Source organism: Marasmius oreades, chromosome 3 (assembly GCF_018924745.1).
Source record: "Marasmius oreades isolate 03SP1 chromosome 3, whole genome shotgun sequence".
Classification (NCBI taxonomy): domain Eukaryota; kingdom Fungi; phylum Basidiomycota; class Agaricomycetes; order Agaricales; family Marasmiaceae; genus Marasmius; species Marasmius oreades.
Window position 1 is genome coordinate 538676 of NC_057325.1, and position 14456 is coordinate 553131.

Here is a 14456-nt window from a genome sequence, read left to right on the forward strand (position 1 = left end):
GTCTCAGACTCAGCACGGTGAAGCGAACGGAAAATAACTACTATGCACTTACTTAGAGGTCCTTTTGAAAACGCATCTAAAGTCGGTACCGAAAGTCAAAAACGTACGCGTCAGGTCAAATGTTACCCTCTTTGTAAATCTAGATAATTACTACGTAAATCTTGTATCAAAGAATCCCATGAAAAGTTGCGAAGCGAAAGAGAGCCAACGCCATCTCAACAACCACTAGCAACTCTATCCGAATCGACCTTATCCTTTGCATCAACACCCAAACCCCTACTAGCAAATACCTTCCACAACAGACACTTGTTAGCACCACCATACCGGTTAGCATCAGCTTGAATCCAAGCTTCACGAGCCTGAGGGAAAGTCGGGTTGCAAGGTTGCAAAGCAAGGGCGTCAACTAAGAGCCGTAAAAAGACGATGTTTCCTTCAGTCCCTTCTGCACTCGTTCGAGCGGTGAATGAGAACCCGTGTGCGCCTACGAGTTTAGCATATATGTTATGAAGGATGTTTGCCCTGTGGAAATGGGCGTGGTTGAGTTAACTTCCAGGTCAAAGAGGGCATGAGGATGTTACTTACCAGACCTATGAAACATAAGGATTTAAGGAATGGAGTCAGTGAGATCGTACTTGGCGAATGATTCGTTTACCTCTCCAATAGCTATCATAACCAAGGAATAGAGCATTCAGTGATGCCATGGATAGCACCATAGAATGAAAACGCACTGTGTGTATCAGACATGCCAGCAATATCGGAGTACTTGTAAGGGTTGGTCGTCATTGAAGTTGAATAAGGCCTTGAGCGACCACCTCGAGGATCGTTGAGAACCCAGGCGCCGATTACAAAGTCAGTGATGTCGGGGGTGTCAGAACGAACGAACCACCTAAGTCAGTCCTCGCATCAGTGATGACGCGATTGGAAGAGAGAGAGAGATTGCATCCAAAGGGAAAGCGGGAGACTTACTCAGCAACAGCATCGGACCATCCTTCACCCAAACCTCTGGACTCGAGATTCTGTAAGCAACGGGCAGTACCACCACCAGTCAATCGGTTGCTAAGGCCGTGGGTCATTTCATGAATTGGAATGTCGTTTTGGAGGACACCGTCCCGGTTTGGGTTCGTCTTGGTGAATATGAACATCCTGCACCGTCCAGATTGACCGCTATTACACTCCATTTCAGTTTCAAACTGCAAGAAACAGAGATAAAGGACGATTTACTCGGGAGGAGTTCCAAAATCTGCGTTGTTGAAGCCAGAAGCGTCTTGTACGCTAATGAGAACTGGGTCTCCACCAACACCACCCTTTCCAGAGTTGTCGTTCTGAAAGTTGAACGCGCTCTCGGTAAAGCCATATTGGTACAACGTATCGTGGTAGGCGTTGGTCAAGTAGAAAGCATTCGTGCGGGAAACATCGGCGTTAGCTCCTTCAGACGGGCCCACCGATGGGTCGTACGTATAGTCAAAGATAAGCCCATTACTAGATTGCTTGGTGGTATTGGTTTCTGCACCTTTGTAAGCAACCACGTTGTTACCGCTGTCGGGGATGGTCAGTCAGGGAAACAGAGAGCAACAGAATGAAACTCACGAGGTATCGTCACCGTTAGTAGCATGCCATCCGTTTGGTGACGCGGAGGGAAGCGAAGGGTCTAGTAGTAATTCAAGGCCCTCCATGGGGTCCTGTTTGTAGATTGGGAGAACACGGTACTGTGGTAAGGCTTAAGGTCCAGTCATCACATAGGCAAAAGCAGTAATTCACTCACGGAAGCCTCAGCGACGAAGTCAGTAACAGAAAGTAATTCGCCAGAGTGAGCATCGGCAAAGGCCTCATACCATGTCCCAGCTTCTTCGTTCTGAACTTGGAAGACGTGTGCGAGAGCAACAGCGCCGTCTTGCTGAGCAAGGTACTCCAGGGTCGGCTGGATATCGTTCTTCTTGCCCTGTAAAGCTGATTCCACCTTCGGAATGACAGTGGAAACATCAACCGATGGTTTTGAATCCGCAATCTTGGCTGTTACCCCAGAGGTTAGCCAGAAACAGGATGACATAGAGATAAAGATAAAACCTACAGGTATCAACGAATGAATGACCAAAAGCGACAACTTTGTTATCCTTGAATGCAACATTGGCAACGGCATTCGCAATGGGAACACCTTCCTGCGGTCAGTCATCAGCTAAGGTCCCAATGGCACATACAGAACTAGTGACTGACGTGAACTTGTTTGGCGTAACCGAATGATTCACCGTTCACCCGGATGTAACCGGACTTGTATGACACCTTGGCGAAATCTAAGCCGAGTTGCGACGAGACAAAAGAGAGAGTATTGTCTTCTATTCCAGCCCCAGCGAACGACAATGGGACCTCAATACCCTCCCCAAAAGTCTAAAAACGGTCATCTGGCGCCGTCAGTTCAAACGACATTAGTACTCCAAGGAATAAAGAACCGTGTAGTTGGCTTGAGGGTGAAAGATTGGAACCTTGACGCCATTTCCGAGGTCCCTCACATGATGAGTAGGATATTTTGCAACTGGGGGACGGGCTGCGACGTTGCCGTTGGAGGCGTACAGAATGGCGAGAAACACAGAAGGGAAAAGCCCGTTGAAGAAGACCATTCCAGGGATGTCTGAATTTAGTTGGCTCGCAGAAACTGAGTCCTGAGATGCTGGGTGGTGAAAATGGGGTGTCTTTAATTCCAAATCGGCAATTCGACAAGTGATTCATCAAATTTCTTCCCGATGTCTTCTCCAGATAGCGAGACTTCCGACCCATCCCCATGTGTTCTGAAGGGTGAACTGGGGCGCACACATTATCCATGTGAAAGGATATCGTCATGGGTGAGTTTTCTGCGGCGTTGAAAGTTCCGAATTTGCATTGACAGGCTTCATTTTCATCGCGCTTCCTTGGGAATGAGTCATGTTAGTGTTGTTTGAATCTCTCGGTTATGAGAGGTTTAGCGCCTTGATAAACTTTCTGAGTTCAGATTTTACATACTGAGATCGTCGAAGCATTTACTTTCGGCGAATGGTCCTTTCTCCAGAGTTGGGCGCCCAGCGACTTTACCGCTGTGACGCGGTTAAAGGACGAGTCGTTCCATGAGTTTTTTGGAGCAGTCCTTTATGTCCGAAGCGAGATAGAGCTTCCGAGATGCGGTTCGTGGAAGACAGGTATGAATTTGATCATCGTGCTACGTAATCTCACGATAACTTTCTCACGCTCGACTTCGCGTTTCCTCCTCCCGGCACATAACTTAACACACACCGTTCAGATGTAACGATTTATCTTCGAACTCAGTGAACGGCCTCTCAAATCACGTACGGAACATAATGAAGAGTTAAGGTCAGCTTGCCTCGCTCAACTTGACGGTTATGAATGACTGCCTCGAAAGGGTCACTGGTTACGACAAGGAAAAAACAATCAAGTTCGATTCCGCAACATACTTGCTACTAAAATCACCATCGAGTGTCCACTTAGCTTCTTAAGCAAAACCGTGAAACTCAAGGACTCCAAAACGATGTTCTCCTACACTGGCTTCAGTCGAGACTCAAGCGAAGACACGATCGTAGAAAACCCAGCTGCCGAAAACATATGTATATGACAGCCACGTAAGCCTCAATTTCACGCATGTTAAATACCCATAGTAGTAGTTTTTTAACCATTCATTCTGCACGTCTCTAGATTCAACTCATTCCCAATTACTGGCATGTGACGCTATTGACCGTCCATAGCAAATTCCCGTTCTGGGGCAATCCATGCAGCGTCACATTCCCCGGCCACGATGTCAGCAATGCTTTCAGTTCATCAGCTTTCAGATTGTCGGCTGCAATCTTTCCGGAAACCGTGACACTTCCGTCTTCGTTGACTGAGGCCTTCAGGCCTCCCTAAAAAAAGCGTTTTAAAAAAAAATCAACAGTGAGTTTCAGAGTGATGACGTTACAGCTTACATTGAAGATTGGACCATTAGTTTCTATGGCCACTTCATCCCCGATCACTGAAGACGATGAGAGAGAGGTCAGTAGTTTGACAGCAGGTTCATGTTCGAAGTAGATACTGACTGAAGTTCACTTCACTAGACAGGTTAATTCCATCTGCATTAGCTGAAGGTGTGACAACGTAGGTGCAATCGGCGCCTTCCTCGAGTTGGCGACGGACATTCGGAGCACCGAGTGTAACAGCAGCGAAGGCAAGAACGATAAGAGACTTGAAAGCGACCATTGGGACGGAGGGTTATGGTCGATATCCGTTCGATGTTACTTCGATCTTACCTGTGTTCGGATTTTATACCTGTTCGTCGTTGCCGTCTACAGACGAAGCACATGTAAGTATTCGGTCAATGAACGCCGTCTGGAAACAAAGACGCACCAGCATTATCAACACTGCTGAGTCAAAGGGCAATTTCGCATTTTGTATTGATGTTTTGACCACGATCCCCCATATCTTCGCATGCGGCATGGGGGAACTGAGTATCCGCAGCTCATGCGCAGCAGGGGTTGTCACATACTTCAGTGCTACCCGCTATCTGAGCCCCATAAAATTTCTGTAGATAGAGTTGCGCATGAGCAAACTCACACAGTCAACTATCAGAGTCACCTTGATTATGATCCCGGAACGCGTCGTGAGTTCATCCGGCAAGTCGTACTGCCAGGCAGGCCGATTACCCAAGAAGACAGTACTACTACTAGCCTATTCTCGGTAGAGGCGTGAAATTGTATGCTTTCAGCTGTTCAGAAGAATTATGATTCGGGCAGAAACTCTGATTAATCTCTAATATATTTGAGACCGTCAGGTGTCCGGTCAAAACATGAGTCGTTTCTGATAACAGACCACAAGTTAGTCCCTTCGGAAAAATACCTCGAGTACAAAGGGGAAAGCGACAAACGTACCCCGGCAACGTTGGGTTAAAACCGCAGAAATTTGAGCCATAATTAATCGATAATCAGCCCCTCCAAGAGCTGGTTAGCGTGGGCGCCAGACCCGTTTCCGAGAGAAAGCGCGGAGGCGTCAAGAAAGGTACAATCTGTATTTCTTGTTTTTGGCGAGGTTGAGTGGTTGGCCGAGGATGGCCGGCGGTGTTACAGCGAAACGCTTCCACGGTGACATTCCTGGTTCTGGAGCTGGAGTGTCAGCGATGGGACGAGGCGGGAGAGTGGCAAAAGGGGCCGCATAAATAGTTAACCGCCAAGATTATCAAGATAGGGATATTGTGGCGCACCTGCGAGTTGAAAACAAAACCCGAATATTTTCTCCCCAGCTCGCTACTTTTTGGTCGACTGGTAGTCAACGTGGTATGAAGCGTCGCTTTAACACCGTTTCAGAATTTCCAGAGCGTGCGCTTTGACAGGAACTTCGTTCTCTGCTCAAGCGCTTTAATTTGAAGTTTTGGCATGAAGCCGGAAGTGCCTGTGCGAGAAAAGATGGCGTTTGCGAACATTTCAGCCTGGAAGCGTGGCTGCCGTGTCTCTTCAGGACGCGCAAACCAGAGAGGGCATGGAAATATATGTTTCGAATGGAGCTAGTAACCGATCGGTCATTTTTAGGAATTGCAAAGTAACGGAAGCCCTTGTGGAGAATACGTTGACCGTCTTTTTGCGCCGTGAATGTAAGCTCATTTGCACAATCGAGTCGTTTTATTGCTCTTCCTACTGTGGATCTATGCGAGTAAAGGTTAGACGACCCACGAAGAACTCAATTCTTCCAGCCATGGAACCTTGGTGATCACGATCACGAGCCGTCGCCCTCTCTGGTCGTGGATAAGATAGTCTTCTTGGAGGCGCAAGAAGAGGAGAAGAAGAAGGAGGGAGGAGATATAACAAGAGATGCGTTCTTGTTATATCTCAGTGAGTGTGGTTTTGCCGGAGGCGGGGCAGGACCCCGGAATATGGGTGGGAGAGTCGGTTCCCAATCCACCTACCGGCGACCATTTTAGGAAGGACAGTCGGTTCTCCCACCACTCAGAGTCCACCTATCGGCCATGATGACATCATCAAGGCCCGTTCAACAATCCACCTACTCAGCCCTTATCCGGCAAGGGTCGAATCCGGTCCACCTACGGCCACCCCGCGTTGTATAGTTCTCAGCCCGTTTGGTATGTCGAGCCTCTTCTGCTCATTGTTTCCTCTCTCACATATCATCTCCTTTTCAGGCCTATAATAGTAGGATATGGCAGGGGAAAGGGAAACCCGTTTGGTAGGAAGGAGGGGACAACATAGATTTTCATGGAAAGTATATCTGTTCATTACGAATATACCATGCTTCATTACGAATATAGTTAGCTTCCATTGGGACTATGACACAAGGATTGGATGAAATGACATGTTACATACATTGTAAAGTAGATATTGAGTAGCTACGAGGTTTTTAAAGCATAATAATAATTTTCTCTGATTTTTTAGATGTTAGTTCCTCCATCCACCTACTCGCGGCCAGATTTCGGACGTTGGTGACAGTTTCCACCTATCAATTACCATAAAAGGCAATATTTCTTTCCACCTATAAACCCTGAAAATGGGCCCATTTTGGAACCGACCCTTCCACCCATTTTCCGGGGTCCTGGCGGGGCTCGGGCGCGTTTGGGGGCACGTGATGGGCACGTGAAAAGGCGTGTCTGGAAAGGAGAACGCGAAGGAGAGAGAAAGGGAAACAAACCCAAACGAGACGAGAAACCGCCTGAGCGCTCGGGAACAGCAAGCCGAAAGGGGATTGTGAACGGCTCCTGTGATACCCAGCGCAATAGGAGAATGACGGGGATGGAGGGAGGGAGAGCAAAAAATTAAAGGAGCTCAAATGGGCGACGTGAGATGAGCGCAGAAGTGAGGAACTCAACGGACGCGTGCACAGGCATACAAGCCCTCTTTGACACGCACCTCCACCTTGTCCAGATTTCCCACGGCTCGACCGAGGTCATCACAGACGAGAAAGAGTGCCAAAAAGTCGTACAGAGGCAATAAAACATGGCTAACTACAGTAGAAACCGCCCCCTAAGCGGTAAAAGTCCTACAGGCCAGAAAACATCAGATCAACGGAGGCTCACGCCAAGCACAAGTTTTCTCGACCACGCAAAGTCGCTAATAACAAGATCCCCCACCAAGATTACCGGAAGCGTAATAGGGACGAAGAGAGGGAGAGAAGTGAACGATACAGGTGGGCGTTCACCGACCAAAGCAACGGCTGACTTCATGAGCAGGCCCGAACCGAGAATGGACTCCCCCACACCAGCATCCACCAACAACAACGGACAACTATCAGAAGAGGACTCCATGCTGGAGGACGACGAAGGTAGCCTCCTCAACACAGAGCAAGAAGAAGCCAGAAGACTGCTCTTCGACACCACCCCGACACCACACCAACATTTCGACCACCTAGAAAACATCATACTCAGCACAGCGAGTGACGTTCAAGGCGACATAGGCACCATACTCACCTGGGTACAGGACACCGCCGCATCCGTCAACGAGGTCAACGAAAACATAAAAACCCTGGTCACAATCAACATCAAGCTTCAAGAAGAGGTAACAGTACTCAAAGGACAAAATGGCGAGATACGGGCCACACTGAAGAAAGTACTCGAGGAGGTCAACGAACTTAGGAGCAACAACTCAGAGGTAACCCGTCTGCTAACTCAGAACCTGGCACCTTCTCAAGGCGCTCGAGAGCGCCAGTCGAACCACATGGCCACCGCGACAACTCACAAGACGACGACAACCCTCGGACCAACATTCAGGCCCACGCTTCCACCCAAGGCCCCAACTGCGAAACCTGCCGCACGCCCCACAGATGCACACCACCCGTCTCGACTCGTCGTTCGCTTCGTACGGACCGGAGTGAAAGAGGATGACAAAGAGGATCCCCGGGCCCTGGCAGAACGCCTCAATCTCAGTATAAGCTCTGCTGCCCTCATTCGCGGACTCGAAATCCCGCCAATGGTCGTAGCGGTCAACTACAACCGAACAAACAGCAGCCTCATAGTCTATGTAAGAGAAGATCAAGCAGCCGCTGACCTACTCCCCTTCGAAGAGGAGATCAGAAGATGCATACTACAGGACAACCCCCAAGGATACGAGCTGAAAATCTACGTCGACAAAAAGTGGTTCAAAATACAAGTCGACAACGTACCGACAAAGGACCGATATGGATACATCTTCACGTCGGCAACCCTGATGGAAGAACTAACTAGGAACAATGCAACAGTATCGAAGCTTTATCAAGAGGAACGCATTACCATGGAACCCCGGTGGACAAGAACGATGGAGGACCTTATGGCCCAAGGAACCCGCAGGTCCTCATTCATATTCGGAACTGACTCAGAAGAAAGCGCCAATAAAATAATCAAATCCAAGAGCCTTGCAGTCTTCGGGACATACTGCGACATACGGCCATACCAAGACCGCCCACCAGTATGCCAATGCAACAACTGCTGGAACATGGGACACCAACGCAAAACGTGCAAGACAGGGGAGACCTGCAGACTATGCGCGTCGAAAGAACATAACGAGAAAGCACACACAGAGGCGTGCACAAAATGTCTAGCGATCAGAGAGAGCGAGGGAGACATGGAAACAGAACTATTGGTTTGTGACCACAATCTACGCTGTACTAACTGCTTAGATGCAGGAAAAGAAGACACCAACCATGCGGCGAACAGCAGGAGATGCCCAATCCGACTCGATGCATTTGGCACAGCACGTACAAATGAAAAAGCCGCAATCAGAAAAGGAACCCCATACCAAGTGGTGGGACCGAAGAAGAGCCGCAAGAAGAAGACCAACAAGGATAGCACTATGCCGCCCACCACCACCACGGCCAGTGGAAACACCTCCAACTGCTTTGCAGCACTAGACGACATCGACATGGATCTCAACAATAGCTCGACACAACGCACCGCCGGACCTTCACAATGAATTGTACACCACAACGCATTGAAACGAAGCCGATCCGAGTAGCTCAACTCAACACACAGAAGAACAAGCACAACCTCCTCCTCATGCTCAACCAGACCGACAACCCAGCTGACATAATCATCATACAGGAACCGCCATGGAGCTTCATCGGCACTGACAAAAAGAGCGGAGCAAGGAAGAATGGTCCACCCAGCATGACAGGCTGGACGCCAATCCTCCCGGTACCGTCACAAGATCCAGATGACCCGAGACCACCCACAATGGCCTATATCAGAAACCGAGAAGACTTCACCGTCGAACTGCGAACTGACATCATCGAAGATCCATACGTCCAATGGCTTGACGTCCACCAGCCAGCTCACCGTACGGTCTCGATCATCAACATTTACAACGTCCGAGAACATGGCGAACAATGCATACTACGGCGGCTCCAACGGCTAGCTACCAACTTCGGAAACCCCACGATCATCACTGGAGACTTCAATCTTCACCACCTGTTATGGGCAACTGGACTGGGAGATGCAGACCCCCTCACCACAGCGGTGGGAGACTGGTTTCAAGAGAACGGCTGGACACTTCTAAACGACAAAGGAAGGATCACCCACCCGGCGCGACATGGTGGTGAACGGCCATCGGTACTCGACGTGACCTTCGCCAACAGCCACACTACCGGAAACGACATTATACGGGATTGGTTTGTAGATCCTACACTGGGCGGCTCCTCGGACCACTATGGAATCACTTTCACCATTGACCAAGGGTCAGAAGAAGTTGACAACGTAGCAGGTGTCCGGTACAACATCAAGGATGTCGACATGGAGGAGTTCAACGACATCTTAACCAAAGCACTACAGGAGAAGGAGCAGCTGCTAGAAATGCTCCTTGATGAGAAAATCCTTTCCCCCCTCGAACTAGACGAGATTGAAACATCGCTGACGAACGCTCTACAGATGACACTCAACCAGGTAGCGAAACCCAAATCAAACAACCCCAGAGCCAAACCGTGGTGGGACCAGGACTTAGAAAATGTCAGGATGGAGATCGCAGAAACAAGGATGGAACAGGCAGAACAACAGGATCCAAGCACCCCAGAAGCAGTGGAAACACGATCGAAGATCAAACGTCTTCGCAGATGGCTGAAGAGACTTGCAAAACATAAGGTAAAAGAATGGGCAGAGGAGAAACTTAACACGGCCAAAGGGCACCAAATATTTGAATTCACAGACTGGTCAGCAGGAAACCAAAATTACCCCACGCCTCCGATTTACCAAGGAGACAACACACCGAAGGCAACAACCCATTCCGAGAAATGCGAGGCTATACGCACTGAACTATACCAGGCACCATGTGACCTCCCGAACCAGGAAGAAGCAGACCTTTGTACAAGAGACACAGATGACCTACCCTTCATTCCAGTAACAGACAACGAGATCGAAGAAGCGTTGCGGGAAATGAGTAATTCCTCAGCCCCCGGGTACTCCCAAGTATCCTACCAGGTGGTAAAATGGGCATGGAACACTCCCCTAGCCAAGACTTACATCGCCGCACTGATTAAAAAATGCCTACAGGCCGGTTACCATCCAAAAAACTGGAGGAAGGCAATAGCAGTCGCCCTACGGAAACCCGGGAAAAAGGACTTCTCAAAGCCCCGCTCATACCGCCTTATCACTCTTCTGGAGTGCCTCGGAAAACTACTCAAGAAGATTATAGCAAGGCGACTAACGTTCCGTGCAGGTCAACTTGGGCTGGTACCAGACAGACAGTTTGGAGGACGCTCAAACAGCTCATCAGAAGACGCCATACTCGCCTTCGTCAACGACGTACACTCAGCATGGAACCATGACAAAGCCGTATCGGCACTTACATTCGACATTAAAGGCTACTTTGACTTCGTAAACCACAATAGATTACTCTGTGAACTCCGTCGCCAACACATCCCACTGGAAGAAGTACAATGGGTGGCAAGCTTTCTATCGGACAGAGAGGCGGCCGTATGCATTGACGGAAAAAGAGGAGAAATGAAACCAGTGGAAAACGGAATTCCACAAGGATCGCCAACATCACCAATACTGGCAGCCTTCTACACAGCCGACCTTCTGGATCTCCTGCAAAGGGAGCCTGGTATCGTTCCCCCAGATAACACGCACCGAGCCACTGACCCCACTATGTTCATGTATGTAGATGACGGAAAGATCTTCATCGCCTCGGACTCGCTGGACTTCAACTGTCAAATGCTGAAGAAGGCGTACTATAGAGTGGAGGAATGGCTTACCAAATCAGGTCTGGCTCCTGACCTCGATAAACGAGAGCTGATGCACTACACCCGCAGAAAACGCGATAAAGACTCATCACCATCAATAGTATTCGACCACGACAAAGACGGAGTCAGCCGCACTGTATCCCCAACCACCTACATAAGGTGGCTGGGGGTATTCTTCGACCGGAAACTCCGGTTTGAGAAACATGTCAAACTAATAGCCATATCATGTGAAGCGGCGATATCAGGCCTAACAATGCTAGCGAACACGATACATGGCCTGCACCAGACGAAGATGAGGCAGCTATACATTGCATGCATACAGCCGAAATTTCTGTATGCAGTCGGAGCATGGTGGAAAGGCTGCCAATACCAGATCAGACCTCTGGAGAAGGTACAACGTCGAGCTCTAAGACTGATATGTGCTGCATTTAGAACCACACCCACATGTGCCCTGGAGATCGAATCATCCATTCCCCCCATCAAACACCTCGTTGAACTTCGCCTGAAGAAGACAGCCATCCGCCTCAACAAACTCCCCCAATCGCACCCCCTTCTACAACGCCTACCACCACACTGGAGGAACCTTAGCTTCAACAACCAAGCCAACGCCCGACTGGAACCACCACCTCTACCGGCGAGAAAATCGAATGCGCAGACCCACCGAAGAAAATCCACCCCACTCATCAGCATCGCCCAGCGAACAGCAGCGGACCATGAACGACTAAACCCATTCCTCACAGCACCGTGGGACCGCACAGCACATGACTTCCAAGGAAAGCTACATCTACAACTAACCATACCCAGGGACGAAGATGAGATAGATCAGGCAGTACAGGCACACCACCTCTACGCATCGGGACGAGCAACCGACCCCCAGACACTGTTGGTGTACTCCGACGGGTCTTTGATGAAGAAAGGCGGCTTTCCAGCGGTGGGAGCTGCCGTCGTGCTATACCACAAAGGCCGGGAGATAGAATCCAGACTGATAGGCCTGGGGAGAAGAGCAGAGGTATATGATGCGGAAATGGCAGCCCTTAGTCTCGGGGCGAAAATCGCAGCAAGTATTTGCCAACATTCACCTGAGATCACTCACATACACTTCTTCGCAGATAACATATCAGCTGCTCGATCCATTTTCAACCAACGCCCCCAACCAGGACAATACTATGCACATCAGTTCTATAAAGACATGTCCGCGTTCATGGATAGAAGGAAGGAAAACGAGGTCACCATTGGATGGTGCCCCGCACACAAAGGCATCGAAGGAAATGAGAGGGCAGATGAACTGGCAAAACAGGCTACGACACTTGCAAGAACAGCTCCGTTTGGGGTCACCAGATCCAACGCACTACGCCGAGCGAAAGCGCGAGCACAGCAGGAATGGGTCAGAGAGTGGAAGAACATACCAAAGACCGGTCATTTTGCCATCGCCAACCGATTCGAGCCGAGACTCAAACCTACCCAGAGGTTCATGCTACTGGGCCGGGAGGTATTCGGAAGGGTGATCCAATGCAGAACCGGTCACTCGTTCACAGGCGAGTACAGGAAAAGATTCCACCCTAATAAGGACACTGATTGCCCGTGCGGCGAGGAACCCACACAATCACAGGAACACATCCTAAGAGAATGCCCCCTATACGAGCCTCACCGGCACATCCTACGAGAGGTTTCACGAGACATATCACTACCGGAAATACTCGGAACAAAGGAAGGAATTGCAGCTCTAGGAAGATTTGTGGAAGCATCTGGCGCCTTCACACCGACAGGGTACCCACGTCAGATCCCAGAACTTCCAACACTGGAAGCACCACACGACGCCGACGATCGCATAGACGAACCACGAGGGGAGGGCTAGACCATGAGCTCACACAGCCTCGAACACACAGCTAAGACCGAATGCAAAAAGCGCAACCCATGCACACTCCTACACGGATGTGACTCATCTCACCTTATTTATTCTATTCTCGCTATTGCTACCTACCACAGGTCTTCGGACTAACGATACACCATACCACTCACACACCACACCTATTGTGATGCGCAGTGTTGAATAGAGTGTAAGAACGGAGAAACGTCGGAGTCCGTCGGAGCTCCGGAGTGCGAGAGAGTGGCTAAAGAGAGTATAACCTCAGTGACGGTTAGACACTTGTATTAAGATATAGTACCTAAAGAGAGTATACTATAGAGGATAAGATGAGTACTTCTGAATATGGGAAAAGAAGAGAAGACGACTTACACCTCAGTGACGGTTAGACACTGAGGTGTGGTTGTACGTATTCAGTAACTATATAGACTAACGGAGATTAATACCACGTGTTTATTTTGATATACAACACTCCCCCTCAAGATGAACACTAATCAAAAGTAAGTCCGAGCATGGATGCGAAGCGTACGAATTTAGCCCGAGACAGGGACTTTGTAAATGTATCTGCAATCATTAAGTCGGTCGGAACATAAGATAAAGAAATTTGTCCTTGTGAAACTGTTTGACGGATCCAGTGGAAATGAACGTCTATGTGCTTTGTGCGTGCATGAAATGTAGAGTCCTTTGATAAACGAATAGCACCTTGATTATCGCAGTATAAGTCCATTGCGTCGGATCCGCTGTCAGCGTTCGGTAAAATCGGTCTTAGCTCGGATAACAACTTGTTGAGCCAAATTGCTTCTTTGCCGGCGTGAGTTAACGCGACGTATTCGGATTCCGTGCTGGAAAGCGTAACGATAGGTTGCTTTTTCGTACTCCAGGAGACCGCTCCGGATCCGATAAAAAATGCGAATCCTGAGATAGAATGGCGGTGTGTGTGTGACGCCCAATCGGCATCCGAGTATCCGGACAGGTATAATTTGTCTCCTCCGAGTTCGAGCTTAACGTCCCGAGTTCCTTTCAAATAACGGAATACACGTTTAACGGCGTTTAGGTGAGTTGTTCGGGGAGATTCAAGAAATTGAGAAAGGGTATTAACGGCGAATGTGATATCCGGGCGAGTCATGATACTTGCATACATCAGTGAGCCAATTGCTTCACGATAAAGGGATTTTTCGTCGGAGTTCAATGGATGCGGTGATACGGCAGGAGATTCGAGACTAAGATCAATTCCGGGTTCCATCGGAGTATCCGCGGTCCGAGCGTCCTGTAGATCCATACGCGTTACAATTTGGTCAATGTACGCATGTTGGTCCAGGTAGATTTTTCGGGTTTCTCGGTTCCGGGATGAGCTCATTCCTAGAAACCAATTAAACGCACCAAGGTCAACGAGTTCGAAGTGCTCGCCAACTTGTTTCTTTGCAAGTGCATTAGTTTC

General features: G+C 49.1%; 3 protein-coding genes across 3 annotated transcripts; 1 reads left to right on the top strand and 2 right to left on the bottom strand.

Moving 5' to 3' along the window:
• Positions 1-95: 95 nt before the first annotated feature.
• On the bottom strand, positions 96-3172 carry E1B28_005480 (uncharacterized protein). Its single transcript, XM_043150043.1, has 11 exons — positions 3013-3172; positions 2445-2957; positions 2212-2382; positions 2069-2156; positions 1763-2010; positions 1588-1706; positions 1222-1536; positions 967-1164; positions 729-886; positions 583-663; positions 96-519 (listed from the first exon to the last, which is right to left on the bottom strand). Exons 2-10 carry the CDS (start codon positions 2610-2612, stop codon positions 605-607), a joined length of 1524 nt encoding a protein of 507 aa, XP_043011127.1. The 5' UTR covers positions 2613-2957; positions 3013-3172; the 3' UTR covers positions 96-519; positions 583-604.
• A 435-nt stretch (positions 3173-3607) lies between these two features.
• On the bottom strand, positions 3608-4261 carry E1B28_005481 (uncharacterized protein). The gene is made up of 3 exons (XM_043150044.1): positions 4053-4261; positions 3942-3988; positions 3608-3878 (listed from the first exon to the last, which is right to left on the bottom strand). Exons 1-3 carry the CDS (start codon positions 4210-4212, stop codon positions 3693-3695), a joined length of 393 nt encoding a protein of 130 aa, XP_043011128.1. The 5' UTR covers positions 4213-4261; the 3' UTR covers positions 3608-3692.
• A 2932-nt stretch (positions 4262-7193) lies between these two features.
• On the top strand, positions 7194-8894 carry E1B28_005482 (uncharacterized protein; the record flags this gene model as incomplete). Its single annotated transcript, XM_043150045.1, has 1 exon — positions 7194-8894. The coding sequence occupies one exon, from the start codon at positions 7194-7196 to the stop codon at positions 8892-8894; it is 1701 nt and encodes a 566-aa protein (XP_043011129.1).
• Between the last annotated feature and the right edge of the window lie 5562 nt (positions 8895-14456).

Coding starts and splice junctions, on each gene's coding strand:
- E1B28_005480 (XM_043150043.1), bottom strand. CDS start 2,612: ATGGTCTTCTTCAACGGGCTTTTCCCTTCTGTGTTTCTCGCCATTCTG. Junction 2,157..2,211: donor GTTACGCCAAACAAGTTCAC/GTCAGTCACTAG, acceptor GACTGACCGCAG/GAAGGTGTTCCCATTGCGAA. Junction 1,537..1,587: donor ACTAACGGTGACGATACCTC/GTGAGTTTCATT, acceptor CATCCCCGACAG/CGGTAACAACGTGGTTGCTT.
- E1B28_005481 (XM_043150044.1), bottom strand. CDS start 4,212: ATGGTCGCTTTCAAGTCTCTTATCGTTCTTGCCTTCGCTGCTGTTACA. Junction 3,989..4,052: donor GTCTAGTGAAGTGAACTTCA/GTCAGTATCTAC, acceptor CATCGTCTTCAG/TGATCGGGGATGAAGTGGCC. Junction 3,879..3,941: donor CTAATGGTCCAATCTTCAAT/GTAAGCTGTAAC, acceptor CGCTTTTTTTAG/GGAGGCCTGAAGGCCTCAGT.